This window comes from Rhamphochromis sp. 'chilingali' (assembly GCF_963969265.1).
Source record: "Rhamphochromis sp. 'chilingali' genome assembly, chromosome: 5".
Lineage (NCBI taxonomy): Eukaryota > Metazoa > Chordata > Actinopteri > Cichliformes > Cichlidae > Rhamphochromis > Rhamphochromis sp. 'chilingali'.
In genome coordinates, this window is record NC_137932.1 from 38,954,880 (window position 1) to 38,975,587 (window position 20,708).

General features: G+C 38.4%; 1 protein-coding gene across 1 annotated transcript in view; it reads left to right on the forward strand.

The window, feature by feature from the left end:
• The first annotated feature begins 4,871 nt into the window (after window positions 1-4,871).
• The window catches only part of LOC308396908 (adhesion G protein-coupled receptor D2), an 89,808-nt gene continuing 73,971 nt past the window's right edge, over window positions 4,872-20,708 (forward strand). The window contains exons 1-19 of the mRNA XM_080882543.1: window positions 4,872-4,990; window positions 5,085-5,121; window positions 5,926-5,950; window positions 6,765-6,989; window positions 7,247-7,888; window positions 11,715-11,822; window positions 12,048-12,121; window positions 12,825-13,115; window positions 13,647-13,758; window positions 13,865-14,011; window positions 14,171-14,273; window positions 14,444-14,552; window positions 14,792-14,847; window positions 15,040-15,166; window positions 16,955-17,058; window positions 18,773-18,875; window positions 19,407-19,560; window positions 19,763-19,896; window positions 20,089-20,204. Of these exons, the coding sequence (XP_080738669.1) occupies window positions 5,086-5,121; window positions 5,926-5,950; window positions 6,765-6,989; window positions 7,247-7,888; window positions 11,715-11,822; window positions 12,048-12,121; window positions 12,825-13,115; window positions 13,647-13,758; window positions 13,865-14,011; window positions 14,171-14,273; window positions 14,444-14,552; window positions 14,792-14,847; window positions 15,040-15,166; window positions 16,955-17,058; window positions 18,773-18,875; window positions 19,407-19,560; window positions 19,763-19,896; window positions 20,089-20,204 (2,666 nt within the window). The 5' untranslated portion in view covers window positions 4,872-4,990; window position 5,085. The remainder of the gene's footprint in view (window positions 4,991-5,084; window positions 5,122-5,925; window positions 5,951-6,764; window positions 6,990-7,246; window positions 7,889-11,714; window positions 11,823-12,047; window positions 12,122-12,824; window positions 13,116-13,646; window positions 13,759-13,864; window positions 14,012-14,170; window positions 14,274-14,443; window positions 14,553-14,791; window positions 14,848-15,039; window positions 15,167-16,954; window positions 17,059-18,772; window positions 18,876-19,406; window positions 19,561-19,762; window positions 19,897-20,088; window positions 20,205-20,708) is intronic.

Below are 20,708 nucleotides of genomic sequence, written 5' to 3' on the forward strand. Positions count from 1 at the left end.
GTGGATATCAGGCCGTTGTAGAGCAAAATTGAGTATTTTAGTCTAAATAACCCAAAATGTGATGTCCACATATGTGGACGCCAGGTCCTAGGAGGTTAAAGTCAACAAGAGCAACCACGAAATTCTGCAACAGGCAAAAATGGAAACTTTCATCCTGGAGCAGCTGCAAGGCTTGGATGTACATAGATGCAATATTGTGGAATGGAACGGCTTTTTCCTCGACCACCAGCGGATCTGCTTAGATTTTGAACTCCTCGATCAAAGCCTGCGGGACTGGAATAACCAGGGTCTCGCAATAAGTGAATTGAGGCCAGTGTTACATCAGCTCACAAATGCTCTGTCCCACCTGGGTTCTTTGGGAATAGTGCATGCTGACCTCAAACCTGGAAACATAATGTTTGTGGACCACGATGAGTGTCCCATCAAAGTCAAACTTGTTCATGTTTTAGATCATGTTTTAGACTCTGGCTTCTACACCAATTACTATTTCATAAAAGACAATGATAATGGACAGCGCTGGACATTTAAGACTGAAAGGCAATTTCAAGATGAGACAGATTATCAATCCAAGGATATTCGATACATAAAACCAGTGTCTTGATGACCTTGAAGAACTAGTACTGGAAGATAGCGAAAAACCTGAAAATAGACAACATTTATTTGTCAGCCTAATCAAACAGATGTTGGCCCTGAATCCAAACCAGCGGATAACACCCTCGGAGGATCTCCACCATCCCTTTTTCAACCCAGGCCTGCACTGGCATGGTCTCTCAGCAGCCTTCAAGTTGGAAAAGAGAAAGATCACACAGAATCAATCTCCAGCATTGCTTCAACCCTGGACAAAAGTAACAAAAACATATACAGGGATTGGAAAAGGCCATTAACAGCAAATTACACTGCAAGAATTAATTAAGCGGCTCCAATAATTATCACTTTGGCTTTTCTCTTTTTCTTTGAAATTTTCACTCCCCCCACCCCAACCAGTCATGGCAGATGGCTGTCTCTTTCTGAGCCTGGTTCTGTCGAGGTTTCTTCCTTTTAGAAGGGAGTTTTTCTTTCCCACTGTCGCTAATTGCTTGCTCATAGGGAATCACCTGATTGTTAGGGTGGCCAAAACTCTAGGGGAACTACCAATTCTTGTGAAAATTTAAAAGAAAAAAAAGGCCTAAAAAAATAAAAACAACTGATGAATATGTTCTTAAACTTAGGCACAATTTTGCTTAAAATCCATTAAGTAATCTCTGTGTCAAGTTCTTACCAATATTCAAAGCGGAGCAGCGGACAACTTACCATCATATCAGTCCTTCAATCAGACCTAATTTGATACAAATTGGATGTTAATTAAATGAACCAGCTTTAAGCATCAGCTAATTGTTAGGTTTTTTTTTTTAAAATATAGTGCTACCCTTTAGCCTCCTAGTACAGCGGTCCCCAACCCCCGGGCCTCGGACTGGTACCGGTCCGTGAGTCGTTTGGTACCGGGCCGCGAGAGTTGAGGCTCAGGTGTGAAATGTATAGTTTTCAGGGTTTTTATCAGTTTTCAGTGTTATTTTGTTATCGTTTTTATCGTTTACTCGGTTTTCCTTGATCTTTTCACGTGTGTTATGAATAAATTTTCTTTTTTTCGGTACCGGTACTAGTTTTATTTTGTTGTATTTATCCGCGACACCTTAAAGGCCGGTCTATGAAAACATTGTCGGGCAAAAACCAGTCCGTGGCGCAAAAAAGGTTGGGGACCGCTGTCCTAGTAGACATGCCTGCGATATAAATGTGAAAATCCTCTTTTCTTTAGAAAAGTTGAGCTCTGAAATTGAAGTCAAGGTCCCTGAGATTTAAGCCTTACAGAGATTTTCAGTAGATACAACCATGGTATTGATTTGAAAATTCTGTGTTACCTCATTTACCTCATTCTTGAGTTATTGCATTCACAAACCTGGGGTCCACAGCAACCCGTCATATAGCAAACTCAAAAGATTAAGAGGTGAAACATGTTGTGGACTACATTTACAGTGGGAAATGTGCACATTCTCTAAGTACCTTGAACTTATTATTTTATTAGAAGAGTCTTATACTGTGTGAGATGTTTGTGCCTATTCTGGGTCAGTTCCAGAGGAGATGCTCGACAAAATCGGGCAGCCAACTGTGACAGTTTGCTTCAAGCATAAACAACCTTTCTTAATCCACATCACAAACTGGCATGGATAATATCTATAAACACACAGTACATTTATAAAAAATTTACAAGTTTCAAGTGCTTTGGAGAGAGCCTCATGAGCTAATAAGTAGCCTACTTCCCAAGGTCTGAACTGCATAGGTCCATTAATGTTCTCCTCAGTCATGATTCTACTATTGGTCGCGATGCCCAAAGTGTGGGTTGCAAAGGTACTGTGGGTACATCAGAAATCCAGTTTGAAATTACTCACAAGTATGTACTACTGGTAAATATTTAGAAATTAATGTATTTATTTATATGAAAAGTTAATTGAAACATATAAGGTGGCTCGTTTGTGATATAGCAGGTAGGTCACACATTTGTCTTACCTCTTTGCATATAACTGGGTAGCAATGGCAACAGCTAACAACCTGCGTTGTTTATGGGTTTTAATAACATTTTCAAGTAAATGCATAACTTTCTGATAGATTTTGTTTAGAGTGATAATTTAAGATTTGGTGTGGCCCATGGGATTTTCAGAAAGAAGTTAGCCACAGTACTCCTGACCTGACTTTGGGAATGGGGTGCTTCAAGCTGCTATTGACCAAATAATGACACAGGCTTGGTTGGTCCTATTGTTTGGAACAGAGAAATGTGTGAATTTATAGGATTTTATTTATTTATTTATTTATTGTCAGCAGTGTTGGGCTTAATTACTTTGAAAAAGTAATTAATTATAGTTACTAGTTACTTCTTTAAAAAAGTAACTGAATTAGTAACTGAGTTACAAGATTCTAAAAGTAATTAATTACTTGAAAAGTAACTATTGTGTCACTTTAAAAAAAAATGTTTTAACCCTCTGGGGTGCAGGGTATAATTGGCTATTTTTAACTACTTTTGATTTTACATCTACATTTCACCTTTAAAAACTATTTACTTTGCCTTGTTTGGTATCATCCTTTTCAGCACAACCACACTCGTCTGAATTTACAGTTATGTTTTCATTTTGACATATTGTATTAACACAATTGATCTCAAATCAGACAAAAAACTTAAAATCTGAGTAGAAAAAGTTATATTTTTACTGTAACAACCACAAACATGTTTAATGAAACATATTTCATAACTTTAAATGTAAATACAAATAGTCAATTTTAAAAATCATATGCACAAGTTTTGCAAACAACAAAGCTATTTGCAGCCACCTTTTACCCCTCTTTTTTTTCTTTTTTTTTTTTACAACTATTTTAAACTATTTACATAACAATCGGGTTTTCTAGATTCAATAAGATGCCACACAAATTATTTGTGGCACTCCAAAAATTTATGATCCCCCCAATATACCCCCCCCCCCCCCCCAATAAAATTATGAATTATCTTGCATAATTAGGCTGTTGATTTTCTTTAGTCAATTTCAGGTATTACCAGCAAAATAGTTGCATGTTTAACCCTTTAGAGCCGGTCGGAGCGGGAACGCTCTGTTTTGCGTAACTATTTTTAAATCCCGGTAGCTCTGCAATCACGTAAGCTAGCGCAATAATTTTTTTTGCATATGAAACCGGAGGAGTTGTACTTACATCTTATGCCATCAGCTTGTCCTAGGTCACGGTTTCCTTCCACATAAAGCTTTGCAAAAACTGTATAAAAAGCGCTTGCAGGAACAAAAACATAATATTCCAGAAACACGCCTTGCCGATCCGATCAGCTGTTCATACCACTTCCTACGTTGGAATAGACGTCAGCGCAAACCTTTGCATGTCCGCCGTTACCTGCCCGAAACCGGAAGTGACGTCATTTTCGCGGAAATGTAGTCTTTTTTACCATCAGGGCCTCAGGGCCTATACTGGTCTTTTTAAAAGTTATGTTTGACTTTATGACTTTCTGTGTCGTTTCTGGGATGCTTAGGACTCATATTGCACTGCTGGAAATAGTTTATTTTGATGCACATGCTGCTTTTTTGCAAATTTGCAGTATAATATTTATTTTCGTTTTTCCTGCAGTGTATAAAAATTGGTGTATTTCAAAAATAAAACTATGAAGACACTCAAAATTAATTTCCTGTGGTAGGAAACTATTTTGTGCAACTTTTTTGTATTTACAGTTTTGAGGGATAAGCCTCTTAAATTTCTCTAACTAGAAATATATGTTAAAAAAGCAGAAACGATTTTCAATTTTTTTGTAGTTTATTGCACTTTTTCGCAATTTATGTAATTTCTATGCACTTAATGCAAACATATTATTAAAATTTGGGGTATAATGGTTGTATTGATAGCAACTTGAAATGCTCCCAAAAATGGCACTACACCATGTAAAAATATTATATAAGCTCTGGCGGACTTGATTCTATGGTAGGTCTTAAAGGGTTAATCATCTGGGAATTTACCCAGATTTATTTATTTATTTAGACAGAGATCTTGACCCCCCAAGGTTCAACACAAAGTTATGCTGATGTATGTATATAAGGTTTTCCTTATCCTCATAATAAATTTTGACAACCTATAGATTGTCCAGTCCAGTTAACTTGGACTGCTAGATAGATTTACATTTGCTGATGAGTGGAAGCCTAACATTTAAAGAGACCAGTCGGGAAAAGCTGTAAGGCCTCCGGAGGTCCCCGAACCTTACTTTTATAACCCCGCTCTGCCGACTTCAACAACACCCACGCCTCTCTACTGCTGCCTGCCTCTGCATCCTCCTTGCATACTCTCGGGAGTCTGCTGCGGCTGGTAGTCTTCTTGTACTTTAGTAAGCGGCTGTGAGCACACAGCAGAGAAGAAAACTTGGGTAAACTCTACGACTTGAGATGTGAAGACGCACAAAAAGGAGCGAATAATTCAGGTAAAAACAGCTGCTTTGCTTAACTGAAACAAGGACTCGTAGGAGCAGGAAACCGAATTGGATTCCCTGCTAATGTGCATATATTTAATTTCAGGATGCAAAGGATATTGTTCTGCAGTCTGGGCCTGCTTGTGAGTAGCTGGCACATCTTTGTGTTTTTATGTTTTTTTCTTATTACATTTTTTGTCATCTTTTAAATGAGCTCATTTCTCCTCAAACAAACTGGGGCAAAAAAGGTTTTATACCTGAAGCGGTTCACTTGTTTCGAGAAGGTAAAGAAAATCAGAAACCTTTTGTTAGTCGAGAGGATTCATTTTGGTCGCTGTCACTTTTTCTCACTTGTCATTTTTTTGTAAACATGTCTTGTGAACAGTGTGAGTTTTCCCAAGAAACTATCATAATTTTAGAGAAATACAATGAACGGACTTCTGTGAAAGTAGCACAGCTGGATGGTCAACAGTTTTATTAATGTCTACTTTATATGAAATAGTCTTTTAAAGGAATACTTTACAAAAAACACGAGGAGGCTAGGCTGGCAGTGATATTATGGAGGACCACGAGTGCCATAATTATTTAACCAAACAAGTAGTTAAATTAAAAAAAGTAAATATAATTAAATAGTTGAAAGATAAATGCATCATTAATTATGGCGAATAATCAAATGGGACAATCATTAATTGATTAAAATTCAAAGTAAGTAAAATATGCATCAAACATTTTAAATGAAGTGAATTACTACTTAATCATTATTAATGTACTGAATTTATTAATTACTTCAAACTTTAATTAATTCCCGGCCCAATTAATTATTTAATGATGTATAGTTTAATTCATTTTGGCACTTGCTGCACTCCTTAGTGAACAGGTGCCCAGTTATCTTTATTATTTTATACCTTTAAAAATTAGCTACATAAACACCTGTGCTTGTCTTACAGGTTTGCTTTCACAGCTATAAAGCAGGTGAGGCTCTCTCTCTCTCTCTCTCTCTCTTCACCCATGATGTAACTAAACTAGGAACTGCAGTCATTTATGATACATATGATTAAAATGTGTGTTTGTGTGTGTGTGTGTTTGTGTGTGTGTGTGTTTGTGTGTGGGGGGTTATTTTGTTTTGTTTCACCCCAATGATGAATGATCATGAATCAACTGCTTTGTTTGTCTGAAACTGCTTGCCAGTTAATTTTGAGCCTCTGATAATGTGCAACTGCAAAACCACTTGAATTAAAGGTCTCCATTTGCACTTCAGTCCTAGGTACTATAGTTTTTTTGTGTTTTTGTTTTCGGGAAAACGAACAACTAAAATAACTAAACTAAATATAAAATAAATATAAGAATAACAAGCCAGAGTGAGATGCAGGACAGTAGTAGAGGTGGGTTTTTTGTTTGTATGTTTATACTATTTTCTGGCTGATGGTTAGTTGTAAATAGCATAAAAACCAAAGTTGAGAACTGGCAGGTGCTTTAAACCCTAACCCTCCTCTGCATGAACCGAGAGGTTTGGAAAATGGACTCGTTCAAATGTTGAATGAAAAATTTCATTAGATGTCATTTGTATGATAAACAAGCATGTCTGGCCTGTTCTCACAAATATAATTGGTCGTGTTGGCACTGCTGATATTGTAACCATAATAATAATAACAACAAAGCCCTGGTCAGGATATGGGCAGGATTAAAACTTCACTTGAATCTCAGTCAGTTTTAGTCTGTATTTTACCACTTCAGTTTGGCCACACCTCCTTACCTGTCTTCTCACGTTTCTTCTTTTTTTGAGCAGCCTTTCTCCTGGAAACCATCACCCAGGTTTGTGATGTATCCTACTATGCCTATGTTCCTGACAGCCTGCAGTGGAACAGGGCTGGAGAAATGTGTAAGCAGCGCACTGGGGCGTTAGCTACTGTCTCCAACGCAGAAGAAAACCGGGAGCTTACCAAATTTTTAAAATCCTTGAACATCTCTCAGTCTGTGTGGATTGCCAAGAAAGTCATAACACGCATCACAAGTAGGTTTAGTAGGGTTTTTAAAACTTTGCATTGACATTAGTGCTGGTCCTTTTATAAATTGTTTTCTTTTTGCTTTTCTTGTCCAGACAAATTCCTGCTTACTTAATCATTTAAATGTTTTCCAGCTGTTTACAGTAAAAATAGGATTGCAAAGTGATTTTTTATAATTAGCTCCTATCTTTTCCAATATTTGTGACAGCATTTTTTCTTAATAGTCTTTTTTTTCCCTCTCTCTCTCTCTGTGGTGACACCAAAGCGTCCTCCAAGACCCTCATTCTAAATTTCACTGGGCGCTCGAACAGGACGCATGCCCGTCTTCGGTACAGCTTCCCCTCCATGGGATCATTGACTGTTTGCACCCTTCTGCGCTTCAATCCGCACTGCTCTGGCCATTCCACAGTCTTTTCATATTCCATTCCGTCATATATTAATGAGTTCCAGCTCCGTGCAAACCTGAACCAGGGCAAGCCTGTGCAGCTGGCTCTGCTCGTCCATGGCATTCACGGGCCTTACCATGACGCCTTCAACTATGATGACTCCTGGCACTCTGTCTGCGTTTCTTGGAGCCAGAATGGTGGACGCTGGGCAATATATGCTCATGGTCACGTTGTGTATGCGGCTGAAGGCCTAAACAGTATGGACAGCATTGAAAATGGTGGCTTTTTCATTATCGGGCAGGAGCAGGACACCTTTGGGGGGTCATTTAAGAGTGACGAATCATTCTCGGGGAGCATAACAGAACTCCACATTTGGAATCGGGTACTGAACAGCAGCGAAATTTCCAGCATGGAAAAGAAGTGCTCACCCGTTTCCTCTGGGCTGGTGTTCAAGTGGAGCGAAGCAGCAATGGAAATAGAGACCTCCCTTACAAAGCAGTGGAGTGACAGCCCATGTCAAGGTACATTAATCAGGATGCAATCAGACGACATGGTCAAAAGCTGAAGGGTTTTTAAAGGCTATGTATTATTATAGCAAATTTATTCACCAACTAGAGGAAAGTATGGAGTTTTGTGTTATTTAGACTATAAAAGACAAAAGAGACTCAATCTATCCACAAGCTCCAGCGGTAGAATTACTTATACTTGGTGTTTGCAATTTAAGTAGGTTGGCACTGGGCCTGGGTGGAGCTGCTGTACAGAAAAACGATTACAGAGAGTCCATTTGAAAGTCATTTTTGACTGCAATCATTTCAGTAACATCAGACATAACAAAAGATCTAAGCTGGCCTGTTGTAGTTAACTCCACCTATATTACTGATATAACCCTCAGTCTCTGTCCCATCATCTTCTACACCCACATTATTAACCAGTCATAATATGATCACATCTAAAAAGTCTAAAAATGCTTTGACTTCTAGAACCAAAAGTGATGTCATGAAATAGTGAAACTGTTTAACTGCACAGAAGCAGTTTAATCATAAATGACATCTCTTAGTATTAAAAAAAAAATGTAACTAAAACTGTTAAATGTCATTCATTTTATTTTTATTGGCTCTTTTACAAAATCAGATCATTTACAGATTTAAAAAAACAACAACTAGATGTGTAAATATCCTATGATCACATGTTATGTCGTGTTTGCTATAGTGGCAACCAATGACCATTTATTATTCAAGTTTTAAACATTAGTAAACAAACACAGGCACACTCTCAGCATCTGTCTCCCTCCCTCCCTTCCTTCCTCCCTAAAATGAATAAGGGAGCTAGTGACCAAGTTGTAATTGGCAGCTGGTGGGGCTGCTGATGTTTCTGGTAAATGCTTTTTGACTCATATCACCCCGAGTCCCACCCTTCAAAACAGACGTCTCCCCTTCTGACATCATGGTCTCTAATGAGCAGTGAAATTCCAAAAATCTCCCTTTCCCTGCTGGAGCCGAGCGTGTAGAAAGGCAGCGTGTTGGAATTCAGTCACTTATTTTCTCTCACACAATCAGAATTTAATTGCAGGTCTTTTAAAGACTATCTCTGTGTGTTTGTGTGTATTTAATGCGATCAATGTAATGTTTGTAGGGTGGCTGTTGCCTTCCTTCAGTTACTGGACTTGAAAGATCTTGGCACTGCCTGCTACTCTGTCAGGCGGGTTCATTTTTCCCTCTCTCTCTCTTCCTCATCAAACCATCTCAGACATACACAATCCAGCATCAACATTAAAAACTCCTGCCAAATACTGGCTAGATCACCATTTGTACATCCAGAGCAATTATGGCTTGGCGTGGACTTCACAAGGCCCCGAAAAGCATTGTGTGTTATCTGGGACAGAGGCGTTAGTGGCTGATCCAGTCCTGTGAGCTGGAAAGCGGAGCCTTCAAGAGTTTACACATGTTTTTCCAGCGCATACCACATATGTTCAGTCATATTGAAACCTGGAGAATATATGGGTCAAGCCAGCACCTTATAAACTCTTGCTTCTAATGTTGTGGCAACAAGGTATAACATGGAAAAGTCCTCTATGGATACAAATTATTATTATTAGAAATAATATCAGCTTTACACTTAGAAGTTAAACATCATTTTATACTAAATAACATCATCTAGCAGTTTATAACCATGACTGTGCTTTAGCATATATAAAAGCAATAACTTTGATCTACAGCTCCACTCCTGCTCAGTTTGAATCGAATGCCAGCACATGCCAAGACCAGTTTCATTCAGCTTAGCGCTCAGACTTTTCTTTTACTGGAGAGCTATGTTGAATGCGGTTTGGTATTGTATTGCTGCAACAAACAGGTCGTCCTGGGTGTGATCAATTCACTAAAAAGTCCAAATACATTAGAGCAGCGGTCCCCAACCCCCGGGCCTCGGACCGGTACCGGTCCGTGAGTCGTTTGGTACCGGGCCGCGAGAGTTGAGGGTCAGGTGTGAAATGTATGGTTTTCAGGGTTTTTATCGGTGTTCAGCGTTATTTTGTTATCGTTTTTATCCTTAACTCTGTTTTCCTGGGTCTTTTCACGTGTGTTATGAATAATTCTTCTTTTTTTTCAGTACCGGTACTAGTTTTATTTTGTTGTATTTTTCCACGACACCTTAAAGGCCGGTCCGTGAAAATATTGTCGGGCATAAACCGTAAACTTTTAATATTAAATCGCAGCAAAAAGATGCTTTTGAGCCGTGATATTCCTTAGTGTACCATAAGTCATCAGTATGGCTGCCTGTGGTGCTCCAAAACCTCTATTCATCTTTCATTGTCAATGGGGCTTTTAGTAATCCCCCAAACATCACAGTTGTTGGCTTTTGAGTTGTATATTAAGTATTAATTGTATACTCTTATCTTTAGCTAGAACAGGACAGTGTCCCACTTGACCCCAGTCTATTTTAAAGGAGCTCAGCCCCAGGAAAGACATGTTTGTTTCGATAGTATAGAGCTACAACATAACATGCTGGACTATCCTCATGTATTAACCAGAAATTTTAAAATGCACCCTCCGAATTTGATGGCCTACATAATGTTGCTGCTGCCCTTCATCATTTCCCGTTATGTCGACCCCTCAGCCACCCCAGCATCCACCTGTAGGCTCCTGGGGATGGTTAACTTTTAGTCCCTAGTTTCTACTATGTGTGCCTGTAAGATCATGGATCAAATCATGTTAAGCCTAATCATTTGTAAGATGTCCTTTAGTAAAGCGCTATACAAATACAGACCATTTACCATTTTACCATTTAATTATTAAAATTTCTTTTTAAATTAGTTTAGTTTAGTACACAACTTCCCTAGCCGTTTGCTTCCCCTGTCTTAGTTTTTTTTCTTCTGATCCTGGCATCAAATTCATAACAATCATAAATTCTTCCTCAGAAAAACTACATTTGATTAATGTATTTTCTGCTATTTTTAATCAAATATAGGCTTCAAAAGATTTGCTGATCATTGCATTCTGCTTTTATGTACATTTATTTACATTCAATAAAACAGATTTAGTATGATGTGTTGCAGACCAAAATAAAAGCTTACGATATGTGTCCAGATTCTGCTAGCAGTGAATAAAAACTAAGATATACATATACATAAACATATATATATATATATTCATACAGTGTTTTAGTATACAAGTAAAATATTTTAATATGAATAAAGCAAAACAGATTTTAAAATGCTACAATGGAAAAATAGATGCCTAGAGTGATAAAATAGAATAGAATAGAATTCAACTTTATTGTCATTGCACATGTCACAAGTACAAGGCACCGAAATGCAGTTTGCATCCATAAGTGCTTTAGCCATAATAGATATATTACCAAATATATATTGGCAATAATATAGATATATGGATATATTATAGAAATAGGTTTGTTAGGTATGAGGGTACAAAATATGGGTCTATTATGGGTATGCATGTTGAGTAAAATATCCAGAAGCATTTGCTAACTACAAATGAGTAATTTGAAACCATGTTTAATTTACTATTAGTGCAATATTTATACTTAGCCAAGTTAACAAACTTACTCCATTTCTAACGGGGAGAGCAGGTCAGGTTATGCCTATCTGGGTCAATTTGAATTCACCCAGTTACACCTTATTATATTGTATTTGTAGACTTGTTGATTAGTTTAAGCACTGCTGTGTATTGTTAGTTTCCTGTATGAAATGTCTCACATTTGCAACATTTCTCTATTTTGTATTATCCAAACTACTGTCTATCAGCATAATATCAATATTGATATTTCCCTACGCGATTTTCAACAGCTTAATAATATGTATAAGCCTCACTATTCCCTTCACCATGTTTGCAGAGAGCCAGAGAACCGATGAAGAGTGCGGCATTTTTGACCCCGTCACGGAGCATTCCCGCCTAGCCAAATGCAACTCCTCCAGAGGAGCTGTCTGTCAGTGTAGGCGAGGTACAGATAATAATTATTGTGCATCAACAAATGTGATTGAATTATGCAATTCAGTTTTCTTGCTTTTAAATTATTTTTAAATAGGTTTTTAGGGTGCTGTGTGTGCTTTTGTGTGCTAATGGATTGCATTATATTATATTATATTATATTATATTATATTATATTATATTATATTATATTATATTATATTATATTATATTATATTATATTTGTCCGTCTCTGCAGAGAAGCTGGGTGTTTTCAGTTTACCAAAGGCACCATTCTTCAGGAGGCTGAACAAGGATCTCATCAATAAACCTGTGAGTCAGCCTGTTGAGCTTTGAGGTGGTTATTAGGTAGTGCAGTGGTGGTACAGTCTGATAAACTACCAAGTATTCATGTTAGTGAGCAGATCACCAAGTTAACACGTGCTAAAAAATCTCCCAAAAAGAATATTCTTTGATTATTTACGTTTCATTTCACTCGCTGGGCCCACGTCCTCATTTTGGGGTTGACAGTGTTTTAGTAGGTAAAGGTGAATGGCTTGGACATGAATTGAGCTGCGGTTTGGGGAAGGCCTCAAAGGGGACTGGCTCCCAGGCCTGGCAGATCCCCATGTACTAAATAGAAGTGAAGAAGTTAAAGAATTGAAAAGGAGAGGGAGGGTGGGGCACATAAACGAGAATGACAACTTGTAGAACTGGGGGAACATATATAGATAAGAACCAGAAGGAGCGTGTCTGGAGGCGTGGTCCCACTCCTGAAATTACGATACTTTATCTCCAATTAAGCTGTTTTGTGGAAGATGTATCCAAGTAAAAAATTGACACACTTAAGAAACTCTTGGAACTATCTGATCCAATTTTAGGAGAGTCATCATCTCAACTTTGCACATTTGTTAGGATCAAAATCCCAGAGAATCACCTAAGAATGCTTAGTGAATAGAAGTGATTGAAGTATAAAAGGACCAGTGAATCAGCAGTTAAGTTAATGTTATAACTTTGTTCTATTCTGTTTATTCAGGTAACAGGAGCGGTGGGTGCTAACAGCTCCTGGGACAAATTGACCTTGCTGCAGCAGCTGACCCAAGCTGTCCTACATAAAATAGAGGCAAGTGGCCCACTCCTCCTGACCGCCAACGATGTTTTCTACCTCTCTCAGATGATGGACGTAACTCCACCAGCTAGATTTCACTCTGCCGGAGATAATGCCACAGAGGTCATGGTGTCCATTGCCACCAACTATCTAAATATTGCGAGTCTGATCCTGGAGCCACGCATGGCTTCACAGTGGATGGGCCTGACGGATGATGGGGTGAGGCGTAATGTTTCTGTGATGATATCTCTGTGAAATCCTCCAATTTTTTTACTTAATTAAAATTGTGTGTTTAATAACATTTTACCTCCTTAAATTATTAAAAGCATTGTAGCAAATTAGTGTACCCTGGGATTTAAGCGCATACGGACTATGAGAACCTTATTTAATCCATCAGAAAAGAATTTAAAGTTGTTTCTTAACTATACATAAGAAACCTGTTTGCATCACTTAACAGTCTGTGTTTCTATCCTTTATTTATAATGCGGATTTAGATTTAATTACTTGCTGGGTACACCCTGGATATGTCACCATCTATATCTATCACAGGGCCAACACACAGAGACAACTATTCATGCTTATGTTGCACAAACAGGCAATTACATAGGACATGCAGGCCCCAGCCAGCTGGTGCATACATAACCCAGGACTCTGTTGCTTTGAGGCGCCCTGCTTACTTACTTAAATATAATCTACTCTCCAAAGATAGCTCTTCACCTCCATTAACCTGTGTTTGATCGATTTGTTCAGGTCAACATTGGCCCATTTACGCTTGTCAAGACCATTGATAAGTTCACTGAAGCTTTTGCAGAGATGCTTTGTACTAAGGGAAGAAGCTTGAGTCTTTCTACCAAGAATATAGGTGAAAGGACACACACACGCGCGCAATGATCGAAACATTTGGTGGCTCTTGGCTTTCTAACTTATGGTTTCTGTTAATATTGTCATTGCATCTGCTTGGCTGTCAGATGTGTACATGAAGTGGCAGAAGCTGTCCCAGGAGAGCTGTAATCAAGTCTACAAGCCATCTGCGTTTGGCTCTCACAAGCCCAGCAGCAGTAGCCACGATGAGTTGCTCATTCCTGAGACCGAGCTCCAGAGGATACACACGCTAGGTAGTAAACACACACACACACGGAAATGCACTTGTTCTAGAGGCTAACCATAACCGTTAGTTTACACTACAAATGCTATAGACACATATTACATTGTTAGATGCTCACCTAGATGAACCACTGACCCACACAGTGTTTTTGTCCACTATCTCTAAACAGGATATGAGGAGGTGATATTTATTCATACCCATTACAACCAGTTCAGTGACATTGTATCAGGAACAAAGGAGTCTGCACTGAGTGACCAAGAGAAAGTGAAAAGGTTTCCTGTTGTTTGTTTCTCTGTTTTTAATGAACTGTAATTTCTTATCTTATCTTTGTGGTCTGGATCCAGCCACTTTTACTCTAAAGCATGGGGATTAATCTGATGGTTGTAGTTTGAATTGATTATGTAAGATGTATCTCAGTGATAACCATTGCCTGTTTTCCCAGAACTCTCCCAGGAGATCTAGCATCGGCTATCATATCAGCCACGGTCCGCCATGCCTCGAACCCCGAAACCATACCTGTTGCTGTCAAGTACACCCTTTCATCATCACAGGTGGCGCAGCCTATTGTGCAGAGGATGTCACACAGCATGATATTAGCAGCTATGCAATTTTCGTTTATTAAAAATAAGTTACAGCATTTTATTTTACAGTAATTTTCATCACTTAGCAAGCAGCACATGGAATAGAAAGAAATAGTCATTTAGAATAAGCCAAAGTTTGATGACCAACCACAGATAAATTAAAACGAGGATAAAGATTAAAACAAATGCAAACATTATTCTGTTTCTAGGTGGAGTATTCAAAGAGAGTTATTCCTGTTTGTGCCTTCTGGAATTTCAGCCTGACGTAAGTTTGACCAACAGCACAGTCACATGACTATGCCTGAAAATTGTATTATTTCAATTAATTCGATAAATGATGTAGGAAGTAGCCTATTGTTTGATGTTTTATAAGACATGTCACTATCCCTGCAGGATGTCTCAGTCCTAAATATGAGTGTGATTCTTTACCAGTGAGTGTGTTTGTGCTTGTGTATAGGCACACCAATACCAGTAGCTGGTCCAGTGAAGGCTGCACAGTGATCCTTGATGGCTCTAGTGTCACGTCCTGTTTGTGTAACCATACAACAAACTTTGCAGTGCTGATGAATTACCTCGAATCACAGGTAACTTGAGCTCGATTGTGATGCCCCCATTTAAATCACACACATCAAGTTTTAGGTTATTTAAGGTAAACTGTGAACAATCTTGTAAAGGTATGAGTTATGTGGTGCATTTTTTTTACAACATGTATATTATGATACATTTCATATTCATGGTAAAAATGGCATCGCATATCCGGAATAATAAAAATAATCAGGGTTTAAAATGAGGTAAGTATAGTCTCAGACGTGTCACATTACACCACATCTTTATTAATTTATCAAATATTAGGCCAAAATGCGAAAGCAGTGTATGATAAACTAAGTGCACTGTTACGTCTTCCATACATATTAAATGGTAAATGGCCTGTATTTATATAGCGCTTTACTAGTCCCTAAGGACCCCAAAGCGCTTTACATATCCAGTCATCCACCCATTCACACACACATTCACACACTGTGATGGTAAGTGGCTGCTAAGCAAATAGAAGTGAATAAATGTTATTGATAAGTGTGCCCACCTCTATAAAAGCAGATGTTTTAGCAGTTGGCTGGTCTGGAGCATTCAGGTCTGCTTTCAAATTCAGATAATGTTCAGAGAAAACCCCAAAGCTACACTTCAGGCCTCAGTTATGATGCTAAAGTTCATGAAAGTACATTTGATGAACATTTCATGCAATTTTGCATTTGCAAAATCACAGTTGTGCAAGCCATGAGACCCAAGTGGAGATGTTTGGCCAGAATGCACAGAACCGCCTTTGGAGAAAACTAAACACAGCATGTCGGCACCAACACCTCATACCAACTGTCAAGTACAGTGGTGGAGAGGTGATGATTTGTGCACCTAGCAGCCGTTGGTAAATGACAAATGTAGCACTTTTCTACTCTACCTGAGCACTCAAAGCATTTTGTACAACTTACCTTATTAGCCCATTTGCACCTATTCATAAAGGAACTTTTTTTCTATGCTTTTTCTAGGTAAGGACTTTCTGTCTATCTCACCTTCATACTCTGATAGATGCAAATGAGAACAACTTGGGCTCAGTAGCTTGCCCAAAATGAGAAAAATGTGAGAAACAATTAAAGTTACTTCAAGTTATTGCAGATCAAGGTGTTTCTACAAGCTGCTGGGCCTTAAGTTGCACTTAGTTTTTCACATACTGCTTCTGCATTTTGCTCTAGTTTGTGTTAAATAAATAGTGACGTGATATAGTAGGTCTTTTATTGTTCATCTAAGACCTGGTAAGGAATACATTTTGAATAAATGTCCTAATACGGTATAGTATTATAGCTGATGGAGAATGTACTTTATTCTTTATTATTGTAGGGTTTTTAACTTTCAATACAAAGCACTTTAAGGTGACTGTTGTTGTGATTTAATGCTATATAAATAAAACCGAATTAAATGTATTTGAATTACTTTTTACCGTGACTGCTTGTCTAAATCAAGATCCAGTTTAATATTCGATCTTGGGGATAGGATTTGCAGTACATGATGTCTGCCAGCAGGTGTCACTCATACTGCGCCTGTTGTGTTGAAGGATGTAGAATGTAGTACAGCTATTCTCTCTGTTTACCTGAAGAACATAAAAGTTTGTAAGTTCATCAAAGAGCAATACCATCGGCAAGATTTTGAGTTTATAAAAATGCAACCATTTATGTATAGCGATGACGTAAGAAATCACTTTCTTTCAGATCAAATGAGGGATTTTTCAGATATTGGACGGCTTCTCGTCAACCTCTAGGACTCTCTGACAACATTCTCCCCTCTTTTGTCTTTCTCCCACAACTTGCCTTTCCTTTCTGTCCCAGTGGAGTCCAGAGGAAGAGCTTATTTTGACCAAGCTGACATTCATTGGCTGTGGCGCATCTCTGTGTGCTCTGGTGGTGACCTTGATGCTGTTCACTGTGCTGGAGTAAGTAACTGATTTTTCCTGACCTGCTTGCCTATGATGCGAAAATAGCTGCCTGTTTTCTGTCTGCCTGAGCCACGAGACGCAAAGCAGCCTCACCTTTTTCTGTGCTGCTAAACACAGCAGTCACTTTTTACACCTGGTGTCAAGCAGATGCAGTGGTTCTGCTATACATATTTTATGTTGTATACTGTATTGTGTTGCTCAAGTACCTACATACTTTTGAAAACAGGTTCATCATTATTTCCAAAGTCAAAATAGCAAAAAACTCTCTTTATAATAGTGGTCTTGAAAATGCTAAAAGCTTATAATTTGGACTCATTATATGGAATTTATGTAGCACAAATATCATTTAGGCATTTTTTTGTGTATTTTTTACACCTTTTTGGGCATTGCCATGTTATAAGAAAGACACGCTGAGATAACTGATCAGTAGTATCGTTGCTGCTCTGTTCCTAAAGCTATGATAGTATTGACTTGTGCTAATCCAGTAATTACTGTTGTCTACATGTGAGTCCACCCTGAAGGTTTATGGTGGCATTCTCTAGCTGTTAATTAACATTACGGTCATTGAGGGATTGCGATCAGCTGGAGAGGAGCTGCCTCGGCAATTTACGACTGCCCTAAAAACAGAGAGCGCAGGCTCGCGTTTCACGCGCGCTGATGTATGATGTACATGTGTTTGTGCGCTTAAATTCACTCGCAACCAGAGACAAAGCTGAGGCTCACAAAGCCGAGGACGCTTGTATTCATGCGGCGGGATTACAGTGGTCTCAAGCAGTGATGCAGACATGAAATGAGCCTGATGGGCAGATAATGAGAGGCTCTCTAGTTAATTTACCTCTCAGCCAGTTTCAGCTGTCTCTTGTTTTTCTGTTTTCTGTTTGATATTTCAGTCTGAGATGGAAATATTCAATGTATTGATTAATTAATACGAGTAGTTGTTTTGATCTTTTTGGGTGTTTGAGGAAACAGTGACATATATGGTTTCCTTATTGTGGTGCCATTGACATTTTCAGTTAGTTATGCGAACAGGTGGGGGGGTAGAAGGCACAAAGCACGTTGTCAGTATTTTACGTCACATCTCAGAACCAAGTCAATCTGTGAATTAGTGAGATTCTGCACAATTCTTAGTTCTGCTCCTTTATTCTGTATGAAAAGCTTTTCTTTTATCTAATCCCTGCAGCCGCCTGAAGGCAGCATTCCAGTTAACTGTTGATCAATCTGCTGCTATTTTTGAGAAGTGTAGCACCGGAGCATAGTGATATTATGTACCAGCTTCCCTTCTTGTTTACCTTAATATAATCATGTAAAACACGCAAGTGCAAGACCACTACACATACCATAGTGTCTGTTACAGCTATCTGTCTCTTATGACCAGATATTTGGCTCATTTATGACTGGTGGCTCCTCTGTCTTACATTTCGATTGATGTTATTGGTGACATGTGTTAAACAGCAATGTTGCAAAACCAGAGAAATAGGGTAACAGTTTTGTGTAGTGTCGACGTGGGATAGCTTCCAATTTTGTTGTACTATTGTACTAGGTATGACTGCACAATGACAATAAAATTTATCTTATCTTATCTTATCTTATCTTATCTTATCTTAGCAGTATAACTGAGATAGCATTTGATTGGTGCAATGCTGTGTAAGCAGGCTCCATAGCATATATCTTCCTTTGGATGAGGTTTTGTTATCCCCCTCTGTATCCACAGTATCCCCAAATCCGACAGGACGTCCATTCACAAGAACCTGTTCGTTGCCCTTATCTGTGCCCAGGTGATTCTGCTGTGCAGCGGCTCAGCCATTCACAACAAGGTAAATGTTATGTTGATTTTTAAAAGTAGGTTTGCAGATTTCATAACCTTTATAGAGGGTATCATTAAATATTGTTAGAGTTACACCTATTTGCAGTATTTTTACAGTGAAACAAGCAAGTGATTTAAATCTAGATTTAAGAAAATACAGAGCATTTATAACACCTACATATGAATTGTGCAGTATTTAGCTGAAGCTTAGAAATATTTGAAATGACTGTCTAAATGAAAAAACATGTCTTTAGTTGGTTTTTAATTCCTATTGCAAATAAATCATAATCATTCATTTACACAAACTAACATTTGCTGAATAGAGGCTACAAAAGCATGCATACAGTTATCTTGTGATCGTGGGATTGATAATGATGTCAATGGGATATTTCGTCTTAAACATACAGTTTAAACATTTTTCATTTGTGTGTGTAGTTAAGGCTTGTAGCCATTCTTGACTTTTATTACTTAGTATCACTAATGCAACTTTCATCTCATAATGACAAATCTTATGTTTATGCCTGTGCTTGTGTGTTGTAAGGTGGCTTGTACGCTCGTGGCGGCGCTGCTCCATCTCTTCTTCATGGCGGCATTTAGCTGGATGCTGGTGGAGGGTCTGCTGCTCTGGAGCAAGGTGGTTGCAGTCAACCTAAGCGAGGAGCAACATATGAAATATTACTATCTCATCGGCTGGGGTACAGTTACATGACCAAACCAAATTGTTCCTTATCGTTACACATGCAGACGGGCTGCCAGGTTTTTCTTGTGGAAGTAGTTGATTTGTCACACTGTGTAATGTGCAGTGCTCTAACTGACTCTCTATATGTGCGATTCAACAAAACATCAGTGCTTTTACCTCCTCTGTGTGTATTTTTTAAAACCTCTCAATCTAACCAGGTCTGCCTGTGCTGATAGTCACCATCACACTAGCATCAGCCCCGAGCAAGTACTCGGCTGATGACTACTGCTGGCTCAGTCTGCAGAATGGCATTATCTGGGGTTTTGCTGGGCCTGTCATCTTCATCATCATGGTCAGCAAATTGAATTATAATTAGCTGAACTGATGTTGTTAAAATAGAGCATAACAGGGATGATAGTTTTGGACTATAAAACCTAATGTTACTACCTCTCCTTAGATATTTGTATTTACTTTATTTTATGACGGTCTCTGTGGAATCTTTGCTTCTTCCTCATTTCTGTACTCTCCTGATTTTATTTTGAAGGTGAACATATTGGTATTAACCAGGGTTGTGGTCATCACAATCTCCACAGCCAAGAGAAGGTCCATCATGTTGGCCATGGGAGCCAGTCCGGTGGAGCGAACGTATGAGCAGATCAGGTACCAACCACAAGGAGGCACCATTTGTCCTCTTTTTAATGTGTATTGGCCTCGGCCAGAGGCCTTGAAACGGACAAGCTGTAGTCATTAAGTGATTTTGTACTGCATTTTGTCATTTTAAATCAGTGGCTTTTGTTTATCAGGCGAGAGAGAGGAATACTTTTGAGTGGATTTTATTAGTGATAGCCATATAAAGGACTTAACTGATTGCAATGTTATACTCTCAGTGTTTAATATCGTTTAAGTCCTGCCAAATTGTATATATTGTCTTGCAACAGTATATTTAACTTCTGCTTATGTCATAGAAATAATTCAAACTATGGTGTTGTTTGGAATTGAAAGATTATGTTACTAACTGACAAATTTATATTCTTTCAATTTAAAAGAAAAATATATAAATACATATGATATGTTTGTTAACTTATTTTAGTTTGGATTAATTTAGTGTTAATTTGAAATGTAGCATGCGTGCAAATCACTAACTCAAGTCCCGGAGTTTTGTAC